The sequence below is a fragment of the Cynoglossus semilaevis genome, chromosome 13 (genome assembly GCF_000523025.1).
Source record: "Cynoglossus semilaevis isolate Cse_v1.0 chromosome 13, Cse_v1.0, whole genome shotgun sequence".
NCBI classification, from domain to species: Eukaryota; Metazoa; Chordata; class Actinopteri; order Pleuronectiformes; family Cynoglossidae; genus Cynoglossus; species Cynoglossus semilaevis.
The window spans coordinates 8,667,230-8,678,031 of record NC_024319.1 but is presented as its reverse complement, the minus strand read 5'-3'; the positions used below and the strand labels follow the sequence as shown (position 1 = coordinate 8,678,031).

The 10,802-nt window shown below is 42.6% G+C and overlaps 1 protein-coding gene across 2 annotated transcripts in view; it reads left to right on the top strand.

The window, feature by feature from the left end:
* The window catches only part of skap2 (src kinase associated phosphoprotein 2), an 11,616-nt gene extending 4,579 nt beyond the window's left edge, over positions 1-7,037 (top strand). For both annotated transcript variants that reach the window (XM_025061768.1, XM_008323393.3), the window contains exons 8-13: positions 214-277; positions 577-681; positions 825-896; positions 1,622-1,737; positions 6,667-6,770; positions 6,874-7,037. In XM_025061768.1, coding sequence (XP_024917536.1) covers positions 214-277; positions 577-681; positions 825-896; positions 1,622-1,737; positions 6,667-6,759 — 450 coding nt within the window. In that variant the 3' untranslated portion in view covers positions 6,760-6,770; positions 6,874-7,037. The remainder of the gene's footprint in view (positions 1-213; positions 278-576; positions 682-824; positions 897-1,621; positions 1,738-6,666; positions 6,771-6,873) is intronic.
* Positions 7,038-10,802: the final 3,765 nt, after the last annotated feature.

Here is a 10,802-nt window from a genome sequence, read left to right as displayed (position 1 = left end):
TTCCTTCCTTTGACATCGCTGCTGTGCAATGCCTTGTTGTGCATATTTTAAAACCTCCCAGTGTGTGTGTGTGTGTGTCTAACGTCCAGATTCTTCCACACGGAACATTTTACTATGCATAAACGCAGTGTTATTTGTTTATGTTAATTAATATATGTAGAGCCACATATTGCACTCACTACGGTTTTTATTTCTCTCATCATCCATCACCAGTTTTGTGCGTCATCAGTCAAAGAGGCGGAGGACTGGGTGCAACAGATAGACTTTGTTTTGAGAGGTTTGGACTCAAAAAACATTTTTTTATCACTTTTTTTCAGTGACATTAATGGCAAAAATGTTATCCTTTGTAAATGTGTAAAATATATTAAAAAAACGCAAAATATTTGTCCATATATGTCTATACATGTAGAGAAGTGTAAATGTATATGTGTGTGTGTATATACAGTATATAGACATATATATATTATGTAGTTATATATACATACATCTACACACACACATGTATTTATTTATTTATTTATTTTGATTGAGATGTCAAAGCTGAAAGGTCAACGTATGACCTCTCCCTGTGTACAGACTTGACAGGCGTGATCCCAGAAGAAGAGTATGAACAGGAAATGTACGACGATGTTGGTGCTCCGGTCCAACCCATCGATGAGGACATCTATGAAGAGCTTCCAGGTCTGACCTCACATTATTTCATCATGTATTCATGTAATTTTAAATGAGTAAAGTCAATTGAAACGCATTTGTTTTGTGAATTCCAGCATTAAAAATAAAATTGACTTCAAATGATTCAAAGTGAATGTGTCTTGTTTCTCCAGAGGATTCTCCACCAAACCCTGCCCCGAAGGTGGAACCACTGTCCAAACCAGCTCCTCCTCCTCCTGCTCCAGGTACACAATTACATTTGAAATTACATTTTTCTTTTTTGAAAATATATATGAACTACATTCAAAAAGTCTCCAAGCAGTTCATGTTCCTGTTATACAAACTAAGAAAAGAAGTAAAAACCGTCTTCCATCTGTAAAACACCTTAGTTTAGTTTAGCTAAAGTCTGGTTATTAGCCTGGACACCATGGAATAAAAAAAGCCACACACACAAGTTTCTGTGCAACTGAAAGTTCTCACAACGCTGGAAATAGTTTTTGCACAACTTCCTCCTTCAACACCAAGTGTTTTACATATTCACATGTTCACAGATGAATTTGCCTGTTGTCAAAACCTCATTTGTTTTTGTTGAACTCCATGCTTCATGTAATATAACATCATTATTCCCCTTTGTTTTCCTGTACATTTTGTCCTGTTGTTGTGCTCGTTGAGCTCTGACTGGAAACACAGAGCGTTGTTGCCACATCAGTGGATTACACAAAAGAGAAGTCGTGTCTGTGTCACTTCCACTGTGTTGTCTTTGCACCTCCTCCTGTTGGCTCTGCCCCACAAACACATTTGGTGTGAGGAGCAGCCACAAAAACTGTACAAGTCAATACCAGTCAACAGGGTTTTCACAACAGTTAACAGTTAAAGGACCATGTTGTTTTGATGGTATTTTACCAGAATCACACAGTTTTTGTTTGACTCCAGCTGTCATTTCCTTTCTGTATTACTATTTTTTTTTTAGCCGTCGATAAGGCCACAGACTACCAGAACTACTACCAGGGTCTGTGGGACTGTACTGGAGACCAGACTGATGAGCTGACCTTCAAACGTGGAGATCCCATCTACATCCTCAGCAAGGTCTGTCTATCTTTTTGCCTTAAAGTTTATCTCCAAAACAGCTTAGAATGTAAGGTTAAAATGAATAAAATCATACAAAATAAATTTAATTCTCCCACAACCGTTAACAGCAAATGTAGTAGATGATAAATGAAAAAAATCATAAAGCAAATTTAAAAAAAAAATAGATAATACATATATTAGACAAAAATAACCCTCAATATAACAATGAATGAATAAACAGAAAAAGCCAAAAATGTCTAAAAAATGTACCCCCAAAAAAGGCTAGAGTTCGGTGAAAAAAGAAATCTTAAAAATTAATCAATTTTCAGTTTTGACCAAATAAATAACTTGAAATGAGCAAAAAGTTAAGGTTAGCTAGTTATTTTAAAATAGGTTAAAGTATTGGAAAATTAACATAAATTGTCCATATATAAAAAGTTGCTACTATTCCACAAACGTTTTGGTGAACGAGGCTAACTTAGATGTAGGATTAGCCTCACGTAGAGCTTAGCTAGCTTACACCAAGTCATTTGGCATCAGGGTTAGCCGTGGTGACTCTCCTGTGATGACATTTAGCTGTAGATTTAGCACAGAGCCAACAGTACAGCAGTCAGAACGGTCCTGTCTGTGTCAGACCACCTCAGAGGACCCGACTGTTCTCAGCCTTTACTGGCAGAGTGTGACCCGGCACCTGGAGGTGTGTGGCTGATGGGAAGAGGCAGACTGGGCTGGGTTTACTCCTCTGGCACTGTGACGGCGATTAGTTGTGTCACAAAGGAAGCTGTTTTAGTGTTGTTGGCGGAAGCCGAGCTTTGCTGGCACACAGTGCCATTCCATCACTTCCATCTGGACTCTTTCAGCACAACACCACCGCTGCTGCTGCTGCTGCTGCTGCTGCTGCAGCAGTGGTCCACAGCCCACACACCTCTGGGCCAGACACACTCTCTCACCTCAACAAATGTGGACTGAATGTTTTAACGAAGCCAAGCTCAGTCCAGAACTCAGTTCAGAGCTGGTGAGGACGTTTCCATGTATAGTTGACCAGGTGTGGTTGACAGGTATTGGTTTGAATGCTCAGCGGCCCACCAACAGCCCACCAACAGCCCACCAACAGCCCACCACGGTGTGATCATCTGTGAGGATGCTGCCCTCTGTTCGCATTTTCTTTACAAAACTTTTTAAACGATATTTGGGACTAAAATCATTTATCAGTAGAAAATACATGCAGTAGGTGGCAGTAGTGCAACTCAGTGGATTCCGGTTGTCGGCAGCTGATGGGCCAAAGTGTTTAAGGAACAAGCTTTAAAAGTTGTCGGTTTGATTCCGGGCCCTTGCATGGCTGTGGTGTGTTGTGCACAGTAACATGCAGCCCACTGCTGTAGGAGGGTTTGGACTGTTTTCTCATCACACAGCCTGAAACAATAACAACACCACCACTAGATGTAGCTAGATGCCACTAACGTGCTTTTAAAAATATACATTGATTTGAAAAATATCCAAACAATTGCAAGACTGTCTGGTCTGGAAACTGTTGAGTGTGTTGTCGTCTGTGTGACACTCAGCCTTTTCCAAATTCAAGTGTGCCATCTAGTGGTAAAAACATGTCCTGACTGCTGTGCTACTGATTGAATTTTAATGAGTAAAACCAGCAGCGATACATTAAGAATAAAGAGATAATTTTGCTAAAAAAAAAAAGATTAATTAATTATTTATTTTTTCTTGGTTATTATAGAAGTTTCTGGAAAATAGGTAAAAAAAATCAAACATTGCTTTATTTATTTTATTTAGCAAAATTTTAAAGTTATGTAATATTAATAATATATTTTTAGACATATTTTTACAATCAACATTTTTAATGTTTTTGACAAACATGTTATACAATTGTTTTTTTAAACTTTGGTTGATTAACTAATTGTTGCATTGATCCTCCATCAAAGGGAAGAAAGAAAAGACCAAAACACAGACAGAGCTGTCACTGCTCATTGGCCAAATGCCTGTTTATGACTCTTCCTCCTCCTCCTCCTCCTTCTCCTAGTCCTCTGTCTCCTTCTTCTTCTCCTCTTCCCCCTCCTCCATCTTCATGCGTGGAAAAGGACCAAGAATCAAGTTGCTCTTTCTCTCAGACTGGGAGTGCCATTAGCTGAAACCTTGGTGTTGGGGGTTGTGGCTTGCTGCAGGGGCAATGACCATAAAACGTGTCTGGACTGCAGCAGCCAGCTGCAGCTTAAAGTGGACAGCCGACCTCCCCCTCCTCCTCTCCATCCCCACTGCTCCTTTCTCCTTCTTCTCCCTGTCCCTCCCCCATTCCACAGCTCAGAAATAACTGCAGTGTTACAGCTGTGAGACCCCCCAGTCAGGAGCTGGGGGAGAGGGAGAGAGCAGTGTGTTGCCTGGATATGCTGCTGCTGCTGCTGCTGCTGCTGCTGCTGCTGCTGCAGGAACCCACCCCCTCGTTCCCACCGCTGCCTCCTCCAGGTGCGAGTCACTGCACAGAAAACTAATTAGGAGTTGTAACGTGTGGCTCTGCAAATGTGGGTCAGTGGGTTGGAAACAGGTGAAGCTTTAAAGCCTTCAGATCAGACAGACTCCTCCGTACTGTGTGGGTTGAGGAAGTACACACTGGAAGAGTTTTTGTGAGTACTACAGTAACCACAGCAGAACCACAAATCTAGAGTTTTCAGGACATAAGAACGTGGAACCGACTCCTTATTCTTTATATGCGGTTTGACAGCCGTACTACAGTTTTTACAATACTACAGTATTATATATTTTTTACTGTGTGTGGTCCTAATTAGCAACATAGAATATTATATATTTATATATGTTTAATATTATTATATATATTTCTTTTTCAATAAGCTGTCTTCCCCATTGGATTCTAACACAAGCAGGCATCCTGAGAATTGCATGACTGCCACCTACTGGTCTACTCTAACACTTGAAATTTCCCAAATGGTAAAAATACATTCTGATCAGAAGAGGGACGCATCACTGCAGATAAACACACTGCTGATATCTCATCCACCACTTCTCTGTCATGAAGTCAATCATTTAAAAATGTATTATTTTATGGTGCAGTATACGCTGCCGCACCCCCCGTTTTGGAGACCGCTGTGTTAGACTACAGGTGTAGCAAATGTAGGTGATCAATATCACAGTATTTACGTTGCTGTGTGTGTGTGTTTGTGTTGTAGTACGGATGTGTGTGTTTCCATCAGTGGTCCACAGCTGTGTGGACGTGTCCATGTGTTGTGTCCCACACTCAGTCAGCCATGACTTATTTGTCAGCCTGAACAACACAATGAAGTGTTGCTGTTTTCAAAGGCTGGCTGCAGGAAGTCGTAATGCGTGTGCACGCCCACGTGCACGCCCCCTCACGCACACACACTGGGTTTTACGCCCTCTTATACACACCTCATGTGAGTCTGCTCCCATGTGCCCCCGGGGGCCACTGATGGAGTGACATTTCCATCAGGCCACACATAAAAGAAATGGATGTGACTATTTCTGTTTATTTGAGGTTAATCATTTCAGATGAACTAATAACTATATTGTGTGTTCACACTATGACCCGACTGCTGCACCACAGACACCAAGTCAAACTCCGTGGCTGCTGGACACGACTGTTGTTATGGTACTCTTCCTGTGCCCGACGCTGCCCTGTGATCACCGACATCCTCTCGTCTCTCCGGGGAATAACTGGACACATGTGCTTCGTCCTCGTCCCCGTGTTCTGTTTTGAATTTGTAACATTGTACAGGCTCCTCTTCCTTCAGCTTTGTCAGGACGGGATCTCCCGACTTGATTCATGTCCCGGGGAGACTTTGATGGGAGTTCAGGCCTCAGCCCAAGAAAGGGAGAGCGGGATATCTTTGCCTCTTGTCTCAGATCTCTGCTCACAGTGTCCTCCTCACATCTCAGCATGGTGACAGCCATTTGGAGCTATTACTTGTCAGGCTGTGACACATTTATGTTCTGTGTGCACCGTCCACACTGGGCTTTTTGTGTGGAGCAGAGGAAAGTGTGCTCAGTCTGAGACAGCACAGGACAGGGATTACAGAGAGTTATAGGATGGTTTAGGTGTGGGAGGAAAACGAAGGCTGTTGGATGCACATGTGGAGCCGTTCCATCGGTCAGACAATGAAAAAGCATCAATGTCCTTTCCTTAACTTTGTTTTTGCTTAAGATCCCTGAGTTGCTGGTTCAATTCCCGGTCTTTAGGCATGTTATTCTCTGACTTTCTTGTATTGGCAGATTAGATCAATAAGAGACTTTTGATTGACCATAGCTGTGGACGTGAGTGTGAATGATGTTTTCGTGACTGCTGAGTTTGGCTCCATCTGCTCCGTGTTTTGGAAGTTGTAGTCTTTGCATCAGTTTAACTCTTCCACTTTAGTACTTTTTAGTCCCATCTGCAGGTACTTCACAATAAATAAATATAATAAATAACAATACATATGTGTTTAATAGCTAGCAAGAAAAATATTATGATATATATTCCGTAAATTTAGATAAACAGTCCCTTTGTGATTTGTACACATATATGTACATGCACAAACACATATGTACATATATATGTGTATATAGATGTGTATTTATCTATAGATACATGTATATTAACACAATTTTGACTAGTATATATATATACATATACATCTATATAGCTACATGTATATTAACACAATTTTGACTATATGTTAGGAGTTGTACTTTTACACTAAACATCACACTAAAATCAACAAATACATATATCCATATATGTATATATGTGTATATAGACATATAGTTGTTGTCATATATATATATATATATATGTGTGTGTGTATGATTTTGACTATATGTTAGGGCTTGGACTGTGACACCTACTGAAATCATTTTCTGGTATAATGAAGGTCAGTGGTTATCGGCTGCTAATGTCTGAGCCTTTTCCGTCTGTCTTTTACTCAGGAGTACCAGAACTATGGCTGGTGGGTTGGAGAGAAGAATGGAAATATAGGAATTGTCCCTAAAGATTACCTGATGCAGCTTTACATTTTGTAAATACAAACCATGTGAGTTGGAATTTCTCCATTTATGAGTTCAAGACAAAACTTTTAATTTGGAATTATTAAACTTAACTAAAACTTTTTTTTAATTTGTTTTTTGTTTTTTTAGGCTTGACCCTTCCTTGATGGAACAACTTTTAACGTCACTGTAGGAAAATGATCCTTTCTACTCTCTGCCTCTCATTTCTATTTATTTTCTGTTTGACTATTTTTCCTCCTCTACATTCCAAACTTTGCTTCTGGCCATAAAAATGAATAAAAATTCAATTATAACTGTTGCATCAGTACATTTGTTTTAATTATTAAACCAGAATTCAAACCACAAGGTGGCAATAGAGTCTCTTCGGGGGTCATAGATTAGCTCTGCTACAGTGTGGAGCTCCCTGCCAGAGATGCTGTTGCCAGGTTTTGCCATCTTGGAGCGTCACTGACAGATTGAAGAAAGAAAATGAAAGTATTTCCTGGGGAAAAGACACTGGCGTAAAAGGAGAGTGTGTGTGGATTTAACAGCCTGCTGAATGACAATATTTGCCTTCTGTAATCTGTGCAGTTAACATCAGGTCACTGGAAAGTCCAAATCCTGTGTGCACACTTACTGCATGTGTCCAAAGCCCCGGGAAGAATGAGGGGTTATTTATTTATTTTTAGAGCAGAGTTTATTCATGTGGTCAGCACTTTTGTTCAGGCCTTCACAGGGATCCTCTGTGTGTTTTTATGGCACCTGAGAGACAGTGCTGGGCTGAGGACCACAGAGTGGCAGATGGCTGGCTGTGCCGCGTGCCTGAGTGAAACTGCGGCGGTGCACTAATAAGACAGCCACGCACACAGACAGCGGCGTTGCTTATCACCCTCCGAGGGGCTGTTTGACAGCAGGCGATGTGGCATTAGCCAGCCATGTCCCACAGAGGCTACATGTATATACTGTACATGTCTTTTTACAGCGCTCTCGCTAAAAGAACAACATTCCTCTTCTCCACCCTTCAGGCTCCATCACACATTTTTCCCGCCGTTGTGTCTCAGACACAAAAGAGTCCTTGTCAAGGTTTTCCCAAGGTTAGGAAGAAAACGAGAAGATAACCACGTTCGCTCTCCAATAACTCAATACGTCTTCGTCTTCTTCTTCGCGCCTTGATTTTTTCCTCACTCCTGTCTCTCTGTTTTGTTCCTTTTGAGTGATGAACTCGTCCTCCGTCCTCTGGGTGACATTCAGAGCCGTCATAAATCCCGCTCTTTGCTCCACGGTGCGGCGATAAAGCCTCTCTGCTAATTGAAGATGTAATGAATTACCATAATTAGTTATTGAATATGCTACATTGGATATGAAGGGAAGAAACACCTTTGTTTCAGAGAAAGGAAACAGTCAGTGGGGGAATCACCAGATGGCAACTCCTGAAACATTCCCTGGAATTGAACCCACATCCTTCCATCGATGTGTGCCGTGATTTAAACACGCTGCTGGGTTTGATTCTGAGTTTTGGACCGGGGGAATATTTCCATGCTGACAAACAGAATGTGCACCTTTTTAATGTTGGTCTTTACCTCTGCCAAAGGCGACTAAGGCTAAATATTGCCTCTCATTTTTATGTGCCAATAAAGGATTTCCTTAATGGATGTCAACCGCGTCCCCCTCCCCCCCGTCCCTCCCCCGTCAGAGTTGGACAGCCATATCTTCAGAATATACAGGTCCTTTTATTGCAATTTAACATCAAGATATAATGTTTCATAGATAAATGCCACCCTGGTGTTAATTTAGTGAGCACTAAATTACACTAATGATACCGGAATATCACTAATTAATACTCGCCACCATAAAGACGCACTTTTACATTTAGGTTTACTGAGAAAAATGAGGGAAATATAAAACAAATTCCCTGTCATTACAAAACACAGTGAGGTAGTGATTAAAAGAAAAAGAAAAAGAAAAGACAAATGGCTTTAAGTCCATCCATAGATAATTTTTTTCTGACAACCATCACAATTATGGGATGCCTGTTTGGTTTTCTTGGGTCAACTTTTTGACGTATTGTCTTTGTGTAAATAACCCTCAGGGAGCAGGGGGAGCAGGAGAACCCCGTGGCTAAAAGGATGGCTGCTCGTCTTTGTCCAGGCCGGGAAACATCATCATCTGAAACCATTACCCCCGGGGTTACCAAAGAGACCTGATCTATACCACTTTAGAGGGGTAATCTTGATCAAGCTGTCAGCTGTTTCTGCTGCTCTTTAACCAGGTCACTCAGCCATACATCACGCCGCAGCTTCACGGAGAGTTTCTGTCAGGAATAACACTACCTTATTTATGTGGTATCCCCTGGCATTTTGCAGGAAATGTATTACCTCTCCAACTGGCCCACTGTCAGCATTCCATTAAAGCNACTAGACACTTTTTAAATGCAAGTCACTCTTAATTGAGGTCAGTTTCTGTTAACGTAACTCATGTCAGCTGAAAAATTAAGGTCCTCCCAGCGGCTCGTGACACTGTGGAGGGATGTGGAGCATGTCAACGAAAGCAGGAGGAAGAGCGCCACATAGAGAGTCAGATGAAAATTAAGTTCTTCAAAAGTCATCATCTTTACGAGACTTTTCTATAGTTTGTCGGAAACGCTTTAGAGACTTTTCTATAGTTTGTCGGAAACGCTGTCTTCTCTTTTCTCCATCTTTTCTTAGTGGTTGGGACAGTTCCAGTCGAACCAGTAGGTGGCAATAGTGCAACTTGATGGATGGATAGCAGCAAATTTGTCCAGTTCAGCTCAAATTTGAAATTACGTAGATGTACTTGTTAGTGTTGTTTCATCTGATTTTAGCAGGACTGGAAATCTGAAAGTGCTTAAAAGTGTGACTTTCATAAATGTGTCTAATTGATCAAATTAATTTCCTCTCACAATGGTTTTTCAATCTGAAATGTTAAAGTGCACAGATCGTCGGCGGCCCAGAAATACGGCCCCCCGACAGGCCGTTCATTAGGAGCAACAGTTTCTCACAAACACCTTCTCTGCGTCTTCCCATATAATAACTCTGCGTGAGCTGCACATGTCCAGTGTCAGGAAGTTTTGAGCTGCACATGTCCAGTGTCAGGAAGTCCTTAAATGCACCGCAGCCGTCAGGCCCCACGTGGACGGCGGACGGCGTGGTCTTCCCGCTGATGTATTAAAGTGATAAAGCTGTTACTGCTTCACTCTGCCTTGTCATCTCCCTCACTTTCTCTGGGCTTCGCTGGAACAAACGGCTGCTGTTGCTCAGTGTGCGGTTGGCCGCCGCCGCTGTCAGGCCCGGCAGAGCTATGTGCTGACATGTCACTCAGGATAAATCAGGCTTATCAAAGTGACAGGTGTTTGTCCACCTGCCATAAACATCTCCCACGCCCGGCTCCCGCTCCATCTCCGCACGGATTATTTACAAGGCTACAGCCTGTGTACTCTGGCCCTGTTTACTCTCTGTCTGCGGCTCTAATATCAGGTCAGCGCTCCGCCGCTGATTTACTCTGCTAGTTAGTGAGGTGAGTAATGGCCGTGGGTGGTCTGGGAGGAGCGTTGTAATCAGGAGAGGTCAGAGATGTGAGAGATGTTCTAACTGTAATTACAGCCCTCTCCAAACGCTGATCCTGTGCAAACCGATCAGTCCTCCCTCAGCTTCTCTTCTTCCCCCGTCTCTTACCCCCCACAGTGCCAGATGCCACTGGTTGTAATGACCTGGCATCGAGGTTGAGAACCCGTCTCGGTGTCAAGTCAGCTGGTGGCGGTGTCATGGCGGCCTAGAGTAAGGCTGCACTGTCGCTGTGTTGGGTGGAGTGTCTGGTCCTGGTCCTGGTCCTGGTCCTGAATGTGCATGGATGGTGTTACAGCGTAACAGCACACCCACACACACACACAGGTGGAGTGTCCTGGTCCTGGTCCTGGTCCTGGTCCTGGTCCTGGTCCTGGTCCTGGTCCTGGTCCTGGTCCTGGTCCTGGTCCTTGTCCTGGTCCTGGTCCTGGTCCTGGTCCTGGTCCTGGTCCTGGTCCTGGTCACACCCAGTCTGAGGACACTCAGGCCTTTGAAATT